This window comes from Podarcis vaucheri (assembly GCF_965113315.1).
Source record: "Podarcis vaucheri genome assembly, chromosome: 6".
Classification (NCBI taxonomy): domain Eukaryota; kingdom Metazoa; phylum Chordata; class Lepidosauria; order Squamata; family Lacertidae; genus Podarcis; species Podarcis vaucheri.
The window spans coordinates 51,317,456-51,332,380 of record NC_138764.1 but is presented as its reverse complement, the minus strand read 5'-3'; the positions used below and the strand labels follow the sequence as shown (position 1 = coordinate 51,332,380).

Genomic DNA, 14,925 nt, shown 5'->3' with positions numbered 1-14,925 from the left:
CCCATTTCCAGAGAGTGGTGTTGGGAGATGCTGCTTGGCCCCATGGATCCTCCAGTGTGGGATGCCACACGGACCAGATTTGTCCCCCCAGGCTGTTTAGCATCTACATGAAACCACTGACTGGGCTCATCCAGGGATTTGGACTGTGTTGCCATCAATATTCAGATGAGACACAAATCTGTTCTTCATTACCTGTTCTTGATAGAGTTGAACTTCTCCTAAAGGAGCAAGAATACAGTTTGAGGATGCTTAGGGACACAGCAGGTGTCCGTGGAGGCACAAGTGACCTCAGTGCCACAGAGTACCTTCCATCAGCTTTCACTGGTGGCACAGTTATGGCACTGTTCTGACAGGGGTAGCCTAACTTCTATTATAAACACTGTACTAAGTTCTTGCTTTGGATTACTGCAATGTGTTATACTTCGGGCTGCATTTTAATACAATTCAGAAACTGCAGGTAGTGCAGAATTCAGAGGGCAGACTGGGAATAGGTGATCTGGTGATACCACACTAATCCTGGCCCAGTTGGCTGCTAATTAATTTCCAGTATCAGTTCAAAGTGCTGGTTTTGACCTATAAAGCCTTATGCTGCTCAAGATTCCAATACCTTAGGGGCCCTGTGTTCATCATCTGAGGCCCTTCTTTGTGGACCTAAAGGGGTTAGTAGAGGGGGTTGGTGAGGTCTTAAAAGGGGAGGGGGGGTTGACGAACGAAGCAAGCAGGGACACAGCCCCTAGCAATAAATAATACTGATACAGTGGTGCCTCGCAAGACGAAATTAATTCGTTCCACAAGTTTTTTCTTCTTGCGAGTTTTTCGTCTTGCGAAGCACGGTTTCCCATAGGAATGCATTGAAAATCAATCAATGCGTTCCTATGGAGACCGTCCGGGGACAGGGGGGAAGCACCGCGGGCCTTCCCCTCTGTCCCCGGACCTGTTTTAAAGCAAGGGAAGGGGCAGCGGGAAGAATCGCTTCTCCCCGTTGCCGCCCCTTGGTTCAAAAGGGGTCCGGGGACAGAGGGGAAGGCGCGCGCGCGCCTTCCCCTCTGTCCCCGGAGATTGCGGGGCTGGCAACGGGGAGAAGCGATCTTCTCCCCGCTGCCCCTTGCTTCAAAAGAGGTGCGGGGGCAAGCTTCGTTTTGCGAAGCAAGCCCATAGGGAAATTCGTCTTGCGAAGCAACTCGAAAACGAAAAAACCTTTCGTCTTGCGAGTTTTTCGTCTCGCGAGGTGTTCGTCTTGCGGGGCACCACTGTAATGATGTTCCTAATAGGATCCAGTTTGGTCTTTTTTCTCCGTAGGAAAGGAGTGAGTTGATTATTATCTTGCTTCTCACGTATATTTGGATTCACACATTTTTTTTAATTACTAAGAGCACATTTTTCTTCACTTTTCTCAAAAGTAGCTCTCTGGTAAGTGGGGAATGCTTTGCTTCCCCAACAATAACATTTTCCCATTTGGAAGAGTTAGCAGTGGTACCAAAAAGATGCTGTACAAGAAGGAATATTCATGGTGTATTATATAAATGCTACATCCAGTTTTGTGTTTCAAGCATGAAAACAAGCACCTGGATTTTAGGGTTCTTTAATCCCGAAAATATGCATAACACGAGCAGATTACTTTATGTTCCTCTGTGTTCCCCTATAGAACCCTTCCTGAACTGTTGTACATCCATTCATTTAGGCACATAATGCTTCACATTCCCTTCTTCCTTCCTTGTTGCTTTTTCATCAAGTCTAATCTTTCTCACTTGCATCTTACCTGCACTCCTTAATGTGCACCCTCAGAAGCCACTGAGTCACCTCCATATTAAATAACCCATTTGTGCTACTGACTGGCACAACTTAAATATTAATAATGAACATGGTAATAAACATTACATTAGGATAAAGGTGACATGATCAAAATGGCCCAACTCCTGCAGCGTATTTCACCTCAAGCAGTTGATGAAACCCAAGAGTGAATGGTGACAAATGGAGTGATCTATTTCTTTTCCTTTTCATTGAACTGCCTGGTTTAGGTATATCCTGAAGCATTATCTGTATCCCCTAGAACATCTTGACTTAATAGTTATTGATGCTCCTATTTCCCTTGAATTACATAATCCCCCTGTGCAGCTTGTTATGAAAGGTAAACAAAGCATTCTGGAAAGTACTGTCTGCACATGAATTCGGGGGTTTTCTGTGCTGCCTCCATGGGTACCACAGCAAGACACTTACGCTCTGTGGAAGTTCAGAGTTAACAGATACAGAATAAATATACAAAGGGTGTAACTGATAGTCGTTGCTTGGGAAGGGGAAGAGAGAGGCAGCCCCAGAACAGCATATAGGGAGAGGAGAGGGGAGTTAGTTTTGTCAAGAAAGCAAAATAGTTGAGCTGAATAGTCCCTTTAGCACTATATTGATTTCTACCCATTGTTTGATTGGGTAACTATATCACAAAATTTGGTTAAGTGTGAATTTCAAGGGATGGTTGTGTTTTGGTTCTCATATTGTTCTGGAAAGCGCAGGTTTGATAGATTCGCCTTTAAATGTGACCTGAACCAAATTTGTTCCGATCCCTACTTTGCAGACAGCTTATATACTTTGTGTTCTTGCTGGATCTGATTGTAGAGGGGTTTAGGGCAGATCCCTCTTGTTTTTCAAAAGACATTTCAAGAAACTTTCCAGACCCATGATTCTAACTAAATAGTACATCCACGTATCTATATATCACTCCTACATCTGGAATAGAGCATAGATGTTATAAGAAAATGGCAGAAAATTGAATGACAATCAGAAGTAATTGTGCCATCTAGAGTGACCACTGAAAATGAGGCCTTAAAAAGTGGCTTTATAAATATAGAAGCTTCAATATATGCGGGAGGGAATCACAGAATTGTAGAGTTGGAAAGGATCGCGAGGGTCATCTAGTCCAACCCCCTGCAATGTGGGAATCTTTTTGCCCAACATGGGGCTTGAACCCACAATCCTAAGATTAAAAGTTTAATGCACTACCTACTGAGCCCCTCCCTGCAACACTTCATTTTGGATCCTTCCAGCAGGACGTTAACACACACAAATTCACTGGATTCTTCCAGCATGATGTTAACACACACAAATTCAGTATGAATTTGTGGGCAGTAGTGAGCGCTCTATGCCAGCATAAAGGTATTTGGATTGCTCTGTCTGAAAAACAGCTCCCACTGTACTTTTCTATGCCTTGTAACTCTGTGGGCAAGGGGGGCTGATTATCATTGGGAATCATGGTTCGGGAAGGGAGGGCTAAATCTTCCCTCCTTTTGGAAATGACCGTCACACCTGGTATCTATTTTTTAAAAAAAAAAAATGCAGTTGCTAACCACACTTAGTAAATAAATGTGTGTTTTGGCCTTCATTTTAGGATTTGTCAAACTACTACTCTAGGCTCTTCTTTCCAGTTGTGATGTATTGGTCAAACTGCATGTTAGCGCTTAATACATAGTGTGCAGCTACATTGCTTGTTTGTCCTTAACCGCATGCTCAGGGGGCTCTGTTATTGGGATTGCAGCATTTGGGGAGAGGAGGTTTATCCCTGTCTTCTGGTGCCGCAAAACACACAGACGCTGCATGGCTACAAGGCTTAGAAAATAATTCCCACCTCTCTTTGGAGTGAAACATTTTATTTGCAGCTGTCTCCTGAGTCCTTTCTCTTTGCTGTCTCTGCAGCTAAACTACAGTGCGGTCTTCTGACCTACCCCACTCTTATTTGAAGCCCTGTTTCTTAATCTTCATCCTTTAATATGATCTACACAACTACCCAGTTACCACTGTGTTTAAATTCCACAGTTCTGTCCACCCCCACCCCCCATTTCAAGTAAGTGAAGGGAGCAGCAAGAAACATTCACGCAGCTCTGCGTGCTGCTGCTGCTTCCACCACTTTATCAGACACTGTCTAATATATGCACCTTCTAGAACGCCCTGCACATTCTAGAACCCTGACTTGCCAGGGTACTGAAACAGACAGGGAGCCTCAATGAGTATAGGAAGCTATGCAATTGAGACATTCATCCTCCACAAGTTGGATGGTGACCGGTATGGCCAAAAGAGACAGAGCTACTGCCTCCTTCCCTTTTCCTGTAGTAACATAACACTTAAGCCAGGCATAGGCAAACTCAGGCCCTCCAGATGTTTGGGACTACAGTTCCCATCATCCCTAGCTAACAGGACTAGTGGTAAGGAATGATGGGAATAGTAGTCCGAAACATCTAGAGGACCGGAGTTTGCCTATGCCTGACTTAAGCTATTACAATTATCTGTGTTATATGTATAGGAAGGTGCTTACCCACCATAAACAAAACTTAAAAATTCCAGCGTTAGGAATGTGTCGTTTACATTCCAAAATCTTGGAATGTTTTATTGTCATTCATATAAAGCATAGGTTGTATTATTTAAGTTGGATTTGTCCATTTTGCTTTCTCCCAGTTTCCCATTTTTCCAGTGTTCAACTTGTCTTGGTAAACCAGAAAAGGAAGAGTACCATGAGGCTATGAACATTGAATGTAAAAGAGGCATTAGCTCCTTCATATAATTATTAGAATATTTGACTTAGAGGACAGCTTCCATGAAAGTTAAAGCTCAGGTTGCTTGGGTATTGAAGTTTGAATACATGTAGTTTTCATAGAATCAGAGAATCATAGAATCATAGAGTTGGAAGAGACCACAAGGGCCATCAAGTCCAACCCCCTGCCAAGCAGTTTTCATTCTCCAAGTCTTACATCTGATGTATTTGTGCATGTCACCTGAATGAGTACTTTCCATTCCCCCCCCCTCCACTCCTTGCGGTCTTATATGTATCTTAGGAGTCAGAATTAGGACAAAGCTATGATCCACATATAGGGATTCAGGTGGCACTGTAGTCTAAACCACAGAGCCTAGGGCTTGCCGATCAGAAGGTCGGCGGTTCGAATCCCCGCAACGGGGTGAGCTCCTGTTGTTCAGTCCCTGCTCCTGACCACCTAGCGTTTGAAAGCATGTCAAAGTGCAAGTAGATAAATAGGTACCGCTCCAGCGGGAAGGTAAATGGCGTTTTTGTGCGCTGCTCTTGTTCGCCAGAAGCATCTTTGTCATTCTGGCCACATGACCCAGAAGGTGTCTGCGGACAAACGCCGGCTCCCTCAGCCTATAGAACGAGATGAGCGCCGCAACCCCAGAGTCGTCCGCGACAGGACCTAACGTTCAGGAGTATCATTACCTTTATGATCCACATATTTTTAAGACATTGCAATGGCAACGAGTAGTATTAGTATATACAGATGAATGCATGAAATTATGTTAGCAAACACAGTTTATATAGAAACACTAGGACTTTAAAAAATAGTATGTATTATTTAGGCTATGAAATTTTGAGTGGCACCTGTGTTGGTATGGTATAGTTAAAATAAAAAAGAACCTTTGCCTCCTTAGACAATGTTATTGTGACATCCGTTTTTGTGAATTACAACACACTTTATCAGATGCATGCCATGTTACCCTACATTCACACAAGTGCTTAGAAGAAATGAAAAAGTCTGTATATAGTAGAGCCAGAAAGTCATTACAGTTAGGGGATAACAGTAGGTGTTTGCTAAATTGCTATGAAGAATCTAATTTTTTTCAAGATAAAATCAAACTCTACCTGGACACTCCATTGCCTCTAGGTTGCAAATCAGAGTACCCTGGCAATATTCCTACATTGGTGGTGGTGGTGAGTAGCCAGGCTCATTTGTTTTTTGTCAGAAGAAATATAGTGAGTACTTTGCTGCTAATACACCTTACCAGTATGTTTTTAATTCTCCTTTTGCTCCCCAATCTTTCCTCACAATACATGGCCTAGTACATTTTTGTGCTTATCTGCAAGACCGTGTGAGATTAGAGGAAGAAAATCCAGTGAGTAGGCAGTTACAGGATCACTGCAGGCAGTCTTTCATATGTCTGATGCCTGACTAAATATTGGGATTTTTTGATTACATCCCACAAAGGAATAGAACTGATGCCTGTATTTTGTATGTAAGCCTTTTTTTAAAAATTGTAATCACTGGAGAAACAAAATAGGAATTAACTTGATAAATATAAACATGTTTTTGACAAGCTATGTTTATTTTTATTGTAGCTAGTTTTAGGCATACACAGGTGTTTTTAAAATCCTGAAGTTGGGCTGACTTCCAAACCTTTGCTACCTAATGGCCCCTCAACCCAACACTTATAATCTGTTTCACATGCAGATATGCCCATTTCCAGCATATGAGGATTTGTTTACTGGGGTAATAATATTGTGCAAGTATTACAAGAGGAATAGCCACTATATCTTTGACATCCACCTACAACCTTGCATAGGGAAATAAAAGAAGAGAGCAGTAGATCTTTTCCCAAAACAATTTGGGATGAGGTGTAAGTAAGGAAATTGTTATCTTCACAAACCCATTGTGGACAAGTGTACATTTGCCACATCACAGGCTTTGCTGATGACGAATGATAGCTGATGGGGCTTGAAGACCCTGTGTCTCAGTATCCTATGCCTCTGTAGAGTTTTGTGAAAGACTCAATGTTCCCTGAACCTAAAATTTGAAAACCACTGTCATACGCTATAACCAGTCCCTCTAATTGTTTGTTCCCTTTTTATCACAATTCTTTTTAACATTTATATTTATATGCACTGGGATACTTTAGAAAATAAGTTATGTCTGACTCCTAAATATTGAAATGTGGTTTTAAATTCTTTGCAGTGTAACGTGTTGATCTTCTTCTAATGAAGATTGTGGAGGCAAATATTAGACTTTCTCTGATATTTTCTTTGTTGACTCATCTGTTTTTAGAAGTGGAGAAAATACATAACATCTATCAGTTGCCTTTTTGAGAGATAGGTGTTGCTTGTCGTGTTACTGGCTTCGACCCCCTCCACACATGCTGTTGCGTGAATGTAATACAGCAATTTGTGGATAAGCTAGACTTTAAATACTTGGTTTTAAACAAAAGTGAAAAGCTTCACAAAGTGGTTGGGTTTGTATATTCGAGTATTAGAGTGTGCCGAAAAGCTTAATCTCTTTATACTCTGTGTGGAATTGCTAGCAGTACAAGGAATGGGTTGGCAAAATGGCTTTTTGTAAGATGGAAAATACATATTTTCAAACTGGAGCTGGTGGAAATAGGAAACCATATTGGCAAATTAAACAGACCTCTATATATAAATCATACATTGTATGTTGACTGCAGTTATTAAAATGAATATTAAATCATTCTTTCACTGAAATGTGTTGTATTTTGCTAAAGCATTATTAGAATGCTGCATAATATTTTAATATGTATTGACTGGCATCAGCTGGATGTTTTTCCAGTTTGAGGGGCAGTTAGAACTGAGTTGAAAATAGCATGATGCTGAGAATGGGTTCACTAAGCAGATGTTTCGTTAGTTATTCTGTAATGCAATCAGGGCAGATCCTGCCATTTAGTATGAATACATAAAGAGAAAATATCTCTCTGTAGAAAGCCTCATCTGTTTCTAACCATTAAAGCAAAACAACACTGAACCTGTACGTACTAGGTTCTTTTGGATTGTGCTGGATACAGTAAATCATTTTATACACCCACAGCCCAAAGGGGCAAATTTACAAAGCTGATGTGTGGGAGGCTGCACATTAATCTGCCTATCTTCAGTCACTGTTTTTATTCCTGCATTTAAGGACCTTATCCTTGCATGTGTTTTAAAATTATTTCCAGCTTTCCTTTTGTTCTCAACATTTTTTCTACTTCTCAGTTTCTATAGTAAGAGCAGGTAGAATCAAGTGAGAAGGTTATTTTAAACAAGCTGTCGGAACTCAAAAGGTTGAAAACAGTCTGTTAACCAAGTGTGTGATGTAAAGGTCTTTGTGGGATTTGTGCTTTTAAGCTTGTCCACATATGATCTAGGATTGGGGTGAGGAGTGAGGCAGCCACGTTTGCCGATAACAGTAAATTGTTCAAGGTCATTAAAACAAAAAAGATGGGTGGCAAAATAACAAATGCAGTTCAGTGTAAGCAAGTCTGAAGTGATGCATGTTGGGACAAAAAGGTCTTAATTTCTCTTAAAACTCATGAGAAACTCAGTGACTGACCTTGGGGTCATGGTGGATAGTCGAACTGTGTGTGGCAGCTTTGAAAAAGCCCTAATCCCTGGTGCAACTGCGTTTGGAAGACTGTGAACGGTTCTGGTTCCTCACCTCAAAAAGGATATTGTAGAGTTGGAAAAAGTTCAGAAAAGGGCAGCCAGAATTATTCAGGGGATCGAGTAACTCCTCTATGAGGAAAGGTTATAGCCTTTAGTTTAGAGGAATGGCATTTAAGAGGTGACATGGCTGGTGTTTATAAAATTATGGCATGGAAAAGGTGGGTCGAGAGGAGTTTTTTTTCTCCCTCTTTCATAGTACCAGAACTTTGGACATCCAGTGAAGTTGAATGTTGGAAAGCCCAGGACAGACAAAAGAAAGTACTTCTTCATGAAGCACATAAGCTATTGAACTTGCTCCCACATTTAATGGCCAACTTGGATGGCTTTAAATCGGGATTAGACATATTCATGGAGGACTATGGTTATGTTCCTCCCTCACTGTTGGAGGCAGTGCTTCTGAATACCACTTGCTGAGAATGGCCAGAGTGCTGTTGTGTTTTTGTCTGCTTTCAGGCATCTGTTTTTGGCCACTGTTAGAACAGGATGCTGGACTAGATAGGCCACTGGTCTGATCAGCAGGCTCTTATTATGTTTAAAACACAATACACTATTTAACCACATGTTGTTTAACTCCTAGGTTTCCTATGCCCGTCCAAGTTCGGCATCAATCAGAGATGCTAATCTGTATGTCAGCGGCCTTCCAAAAACGATGACCCAGAAAGAGCTAGAGCAGCTTTTCTCGCAATATGGGCGCATCATCACCTCAAGAATTCTGGTTGATCAAGTCACAGGTTGAAAAACATTTTATTTATAAGCACATTTCTAAACTTGAATTTGTTTGGAAGAGCCTTCATTTGCTGTTTTAATTAAAGCTCTCAAGTGCTTTCCCTCTACTTTTTCTACACAGGAATATATATAAAGGAAATTGCATATTTAGATTTGCTGACAAAGGGAGGGGAGGTTGATAATCAGCTGTAATTTCCAAATGGTGGGTTGGGGACAAATCAGTAATTTGGGGAAGTCTTGTAAATGTGTGATCAGTTGGAATGGGGGCAGGGAATTCTGGTTCAGGCTGAAATAAACATGGTTTCATCAGAAAAAACATTTGGACAAATATGATATTCCACATTTATAAGAGGAAAAACAGCCATGTGTTTACAACTCTATATCAATTTTTAAACTTTTTTTTTACGTAACTGTGTATAGGACCATAAATGTTTGTGTATAGGTAGAGTTATTAAGGCTGTATCTTTGTAAACAGCACAGAGATTACATAATTAAATAGTGTATGAATTATTTAAATAAAATAAAAGGGTTGCAATTGCAATAGGTTTCTTTAAAGGCCAACTTAATGCATGCAAAGAAATAGAGGTAAACAACAGAATGGGGAAAAACAGAGATCTGTTCAAGAAAATTGGAGATATTGAAAGGAACACTTCGTACAAAGATTACCATAATAAAAGACAAAAGTGGTAAGGACCTAACAGAAACAGAAGACATCAAGAAGAGGTGGCAAGAATACACAGAGGAATTATACCAGAAAGAAATGAATGTCTCGTACACCCCAGGTAGTGTAGTTGCTGACCTTGAGCCAGAAGTCAAATGGGCCTTAGAAAGCACTGCTAATAACATGGCTAGTGGAAGTGATGATATTCCAGCTGAACTATTTAAAATTTTAAAAGATTATGCTGTTAAGGTGCTACACTCAGTATGCCAGCAAGTTTGGAAAACTCGGCAGTGGCCAGAGGATTGGAGAAGATCAGTCTACATCCCAAACCCAAAGAAGGCCAGTGCCAAAGTATGTTCCAACTCACTTCACATGCTAAAAATGTTATGCTTAAAATTCTACAAGGCAGGCTTAAGCAGTATGTGGACCAAGAACTCTCAGAAGTGCAAGCTGGATTTCGAAGGGGCAGAAGAACCAGAGACCAAATTGCAAACATGTGCTAGATTATGGAGAAAGCTAGACAGTTCCAGAAAAACATCTACTTCTGCTTCATTGACTACGCAAAAGCATTTGACTGTGTTGACCACAGCAAACCATGGCAAGTTCTCAAAGAAATGGGAGTGCCTGATCACCTCATCTGTCTCCTGAGAAATCTCTATGTGGGACAAGAAGCTACAGTTAGAACTGGATATGGAACAACTGATTTGTTCAAAATTAGGAAAGGAGTACGACAAGGCTGTATATTGTCTCCCTGCTTATTTAACTTATATGCAGAATTCATCATGCAAAAGGCTGGGCTGGATGAATCCCAAACCGGAATTAAGATTGCCGGAAGAAATATCAACAACCTCAGATATGCAGATGACACAACCTTGATGGCAGAAAGTGATGAGGAATTAAAGAACCTTTTAATGAGGGTGAAAGAGGAGAGTGCAAAATATGGTCTGAAACTCAACATCAACAAAACAAAGATCATGGCCACTGGTCCCATCACTTCCTGGTAAATAGAAGGGGAAGACATGGAGGCAGTGAGAGATTTTACTTTCTTGGGTTCCATGATCACTGCAGATGGTAACAGCAGTCACGAAATTAAAAGATGCCTGCTTCTTGGGAGAAAAGCAATGACAAACCTAGACAGCATATTTAAAAGCAGAGACATCACCTTGCCAACAAAGGTTTGTATAGTTTTCCCAGTAGTGATGTATGGAAGTGAGAGCTGGACCATAGAATTGATGCTTTTGAATTATGGTGCTGGAGGAGACTCTTGAGAGTCCCATGGACTGCAAGAAGATCAAACCTATCCATTCTGAAGGAAATCAGCCCTGAGTGCTCACTGGAAGGACAGATCGTGAAGCTGAGGCTCCAATACTTTGGCCACCTCATGAGAAGAGCAGACTCCCTGGAAAAGACCCTGGTGCTGGGAAAGATTGAGGGCACAAGGAGAAGGGGATGACAGAGGACGAGGTGGTTGGACAGTGTTCTCGAAGCTACAAACATGAGTTTGACCAAACTGCGGGAGGCAATGGAAGACAGGAGTGCCTGGCGTGCTCTGGTCCATGGGGTCACGAAGAGTCGGACACGACTAAACAACAACAATGCATGCAACACTTTATTTCCTGTGGTGTTACGTAACTTCCTGTGGCCTTGTGTAGTAGGTTCTTGAAACTTTTTCCCCTTTCTTCTTTTGCTTATTTAAATGCAATATTCTTTTCCCAGGTGTTTCTCGTGGTGTAGGATTTATCCGTTTTGATAAGAGAATAGAGGCAGAAGAAGCCATAAAGGGACTAAATGGCCAGAAGCCTAGTGGTGCTACAGAACCGATTACTGTGAAGTTTGCTAATAACCCCAGTCAGAAAACAAGCCAAGCCCTCCTTTCCCAGCTGTACCAGTCTCCCAACAGACGCTATCCGGGACCTCTCCACCACCAAGCTCAGAGATTCAGGTAACATTCTCCAAATAATTTATTTTATTGTTGTTATAGGTTACTTTTCAGTATCTTATGACTGGGAGTTCGGTGGGCCATCTTTTTGCAGGTTCCTGAGTTGACAGAACTGTGGTTTGACCAGATTTTGTTGGGCAAAGGAATGATAGGACAATCACGTAAACAAGAAAAGGAATATGTGTGAATTATTACCCCACATAAAAATGAGAAAAAGAATTCATTTTTCATTTATACATGGTGCATTGATACAAAAAGATACAAAACATTAACATAGCATTAGGGTAATTAAAAATAAAAGCCCCAGTCAAGGGAACTAGAGATACAGTAAAAAAAACAACAACTATGTACTTGTTGTCATGTGCCCCAGGATATGATTAGCTTGCAGCAATCCCTTGTTAAGCAAAAGGTGCAGGAAGCAGGTTATATACTAGATCTTTTTCTCTGGCAATCAAAGTTGACAATACTGATCACCTGTTAGATGTCTCTAACACAGTATAGTTGCCCTGCTTATGCACTACTGTTGTGGGGACTTTCCCTATTCATGGCAGCCTTTTGCGTAAACTTGTTTCTACATTTGGATTGGTTTCCATAGAGAAAGCATTAGTACCTATTGGCATTAAATGCCTGCTTTTGAAGTGCTCAGATAAAGTGCAAATAACACACAGCTTTATTTCAGTATGTGTTCATTGAGTTTAATACATATATAGATAGAAATAAATATAAAGTGGCCTCCCTCACACATAATACTAAACCATGGTTAGTTTAACCAAAGTGGGATGTGTTTGAGTGTCAGCCCATGGTTTTTTTCTGGTACCATCACAATGTGAAGCCATGGTTTGTTGTTGACTACACAAATCCTAGGTTGTTTTAACTGTGGTTCAATGTTATGTCCTCTCTCTCAACAGTCTTGCCTAATGATGGTTTGTTTGGCCACCTTTCCTACATGCTTGCCGAACTGTGGAGGCAAGAGGAGCTGGAATGTAAACCCAAGTTCTGGGGAAACAAGCCATGCCTTGTTTACTTGTCAGTTGAGACAAATTGATATCTGCTTAAACTAACCAAGGTTAAAACAAAACCAGAGTTTAGCATTCTGTGCAGATACAGATTTCTGAACAGAATATTCACAAATTGTTTCACATTTAAAGCATTTACAGAACACTTCTTGGTTTTTCTGATGAAGTGTGATGGATGTTACATTTTTATTTTAAAGTTAATTGTTCTGAACAATGTAGCTAATTTCAGTTCGTTATTTATTGCCTACAACCTTGACCCCTTGGGAAACAAAAACCCATTTGCCTAATACATTAATATGGAAAGCTCCATAAATTTTTAAGTTGGGGAGGCCTTTATACATGCTGCATTGTGACTGCCCATCATACTAAACATTGTCAACTTTGTTTAATGATCTGATCTGAAAAATGTTAGGATAATCTGCTCTGGCTTTTAGGCATCAAAAATAATTTCTCCCAACAAAAGAAAAATGTCTACAATTCACAATACTAGTACAATCCTAAACGGCTGCCACCAGTGTATTTTTTATTATTATTTCTATTTACAGGTTTAATGGCAATGGAAAGGTAAATAGTGGAAATCATAGCAATAGTTACAATTTCAGGCTGATATAGTGTGCAGAAGCAAAACCGCAAGGGAATTCTTCTGTGATGAATCAAATTGTAAGATGGTGGAATGTTACCTTTCTACATTACCAGCACATTTTTAAATGTCATTTGTTTATTGTGGAAGTAAAAGCAGCTCTATAGCTGCTGATTCATTAGACCCGCTAGATGTACAGGAGTTGATGTTACGAATTTCTTCTTTGAAAATGGAGCATTATTAATAAAAGTTCCATTGAGCAATCTTGCCATCTGTGAGACATTAACCCAGAGACCCTCCTTCTCTTTTCAGGCTGGACAATTTGCTTAATATGGCCTATGGCGTAAAGAGGTAATTAGAATTGAACAGATTGCCAGATGTCCATGTTGGCACAGATTGGTGCTATAATTTTTTTTTTAATCACTAACTTTATTTTGTTTTTAATTCTTTCCTTTTTTCCCCCCACCAGCATGCCAAATGTTTTCTGTCTTTTCGTTTGGACTTCAGTTCATTTTCTTTAACACCATGCACAAACACACACACACAAAAAATAGTGTGTGATTTTTGTGTGCATGTTCTACTTTTTCTTTTGTTACAGGTCTTCTAAGATGGTTTAGGTGCAACAGCTACAAGCATTCTGATTTCCTAAGTGTATTGTTAAATGACTCTTTAAAAGTCTCACTCAATCAGAGTTTATTATAACAAAGATTTGGTGTCACTGGGCTTATAGTGTGAAATTGTCACTGAAAATGTGACTCAAACCCAATATTGTTTAGAAAGGTAAGGGAGCTACCCAAGTTTCATAAAATGCTGTAACTGTGTGCACCTTAATCAGGCCTCTTATTTTCTTTGTTGCAGGTTTGACAAGTGTTTCCAGTAATTTGGAGCTTGTGGTTTGCCTTCTTTTAAGTTAAATTGCTTGTTCTGATTTTTATTTCATAGTGTCACTACTGGAAATTTGAAAATACTGTCCTGATGGCATGAAACTGTTACATTAGTATGACTTCTCTGTTAATAATCCACATACATCAGCACAGAGGTTAAAGGACTGTTTCTCACATTTATAATCCAAAAATGCTGTATGTATAGCCTCTCACCGTATGAGAGGTACATGGTACATACACAGCTGTGTGCACACATGTCCAATTGTGATCCATCCATGTTGAAAAAGTAGGGTGTGACAAAACAGGCCCACCCACTCCAGTCTTTGAGATGGGGTGGGCTGCAAGGCACTCTGTGGATTTCCAAGTCGGACAGAAATTCACCAGTCGGGAAGCCCCCTCTCCTTGACACCACATTTGTCACATCCGCAGAACAGAATTTGATCATTAGCATTTGCCAACATTCCTGCGAGGTGTGAATGGGGCCATTCTCCTCCAGATGGCAGACACAGTAGGGGACATGCCCAATGAGGGAGATGATTTGGATGTGCTTTTGCTTTTTTAAAAAATAGATTTTATTGATACATCAGAACAACAATAAAACTGGGGGGGGCACATAAATAACATAAAATTTTGACTTCCTTTGGATGTGAATTGATCTCTTCTAGTTAATGAAATGAAAATTTCGGGGTGCAGATATTTTCTTAAAGGGACAGCATGAGGTGGGTTGGGGGCTAGCTTTTTATTACAGGGTGTAGGTATCAGAAATAAAGAATGTCACCCACAGACTGCAGGTATATTTCATGCTGCATGTCAATACTGTGTAGGTGCAGCCGCACACACACAATATTTCTGGATTGTAGCTTTGAACCAGCACTTGGTCTGCCTTATGAAATCACACAGGGTGGGGCAGCCATGCTCCCCA

The 14,925-nt window shown here is 40.5% G+C and overlaps 1 protein-coding gene across 7 annotated transcripts in view; it reads left to right on the top strand.

The window, feature by feature from the left end:
- ELAVL4 (ELAV like RNA binding protein 4) overlaps positions 1–14,925 on the top strand; it is a 93,115-nt gene that overhangs the window by 75,865 nt on the left and 2,325 nt on the right. For 6 of the 7 annotated variants that reach the window (XM_082226779.1, XM_082226782.1, XM_082226778.1 and 3 more), the window contains exons 4-6: positions 8,775–8,928; positions 11,301–11,526; positions 13,432–13,470. In XM_082226779.1, the coding sequence (XP_082082905.1) occupies positions 8,775–8,928; positions 11,301–11,526; positions 13,432–13,470 (419 nt within the window). The remainder of the gene's footprint in view (positions 1–8,774; positions 8,929–11,300; positions 11,527–13,431; positions 13,471–14,925) is intronic. The other variant, XM_082226780.1, reaches the window with a different exon arrangement.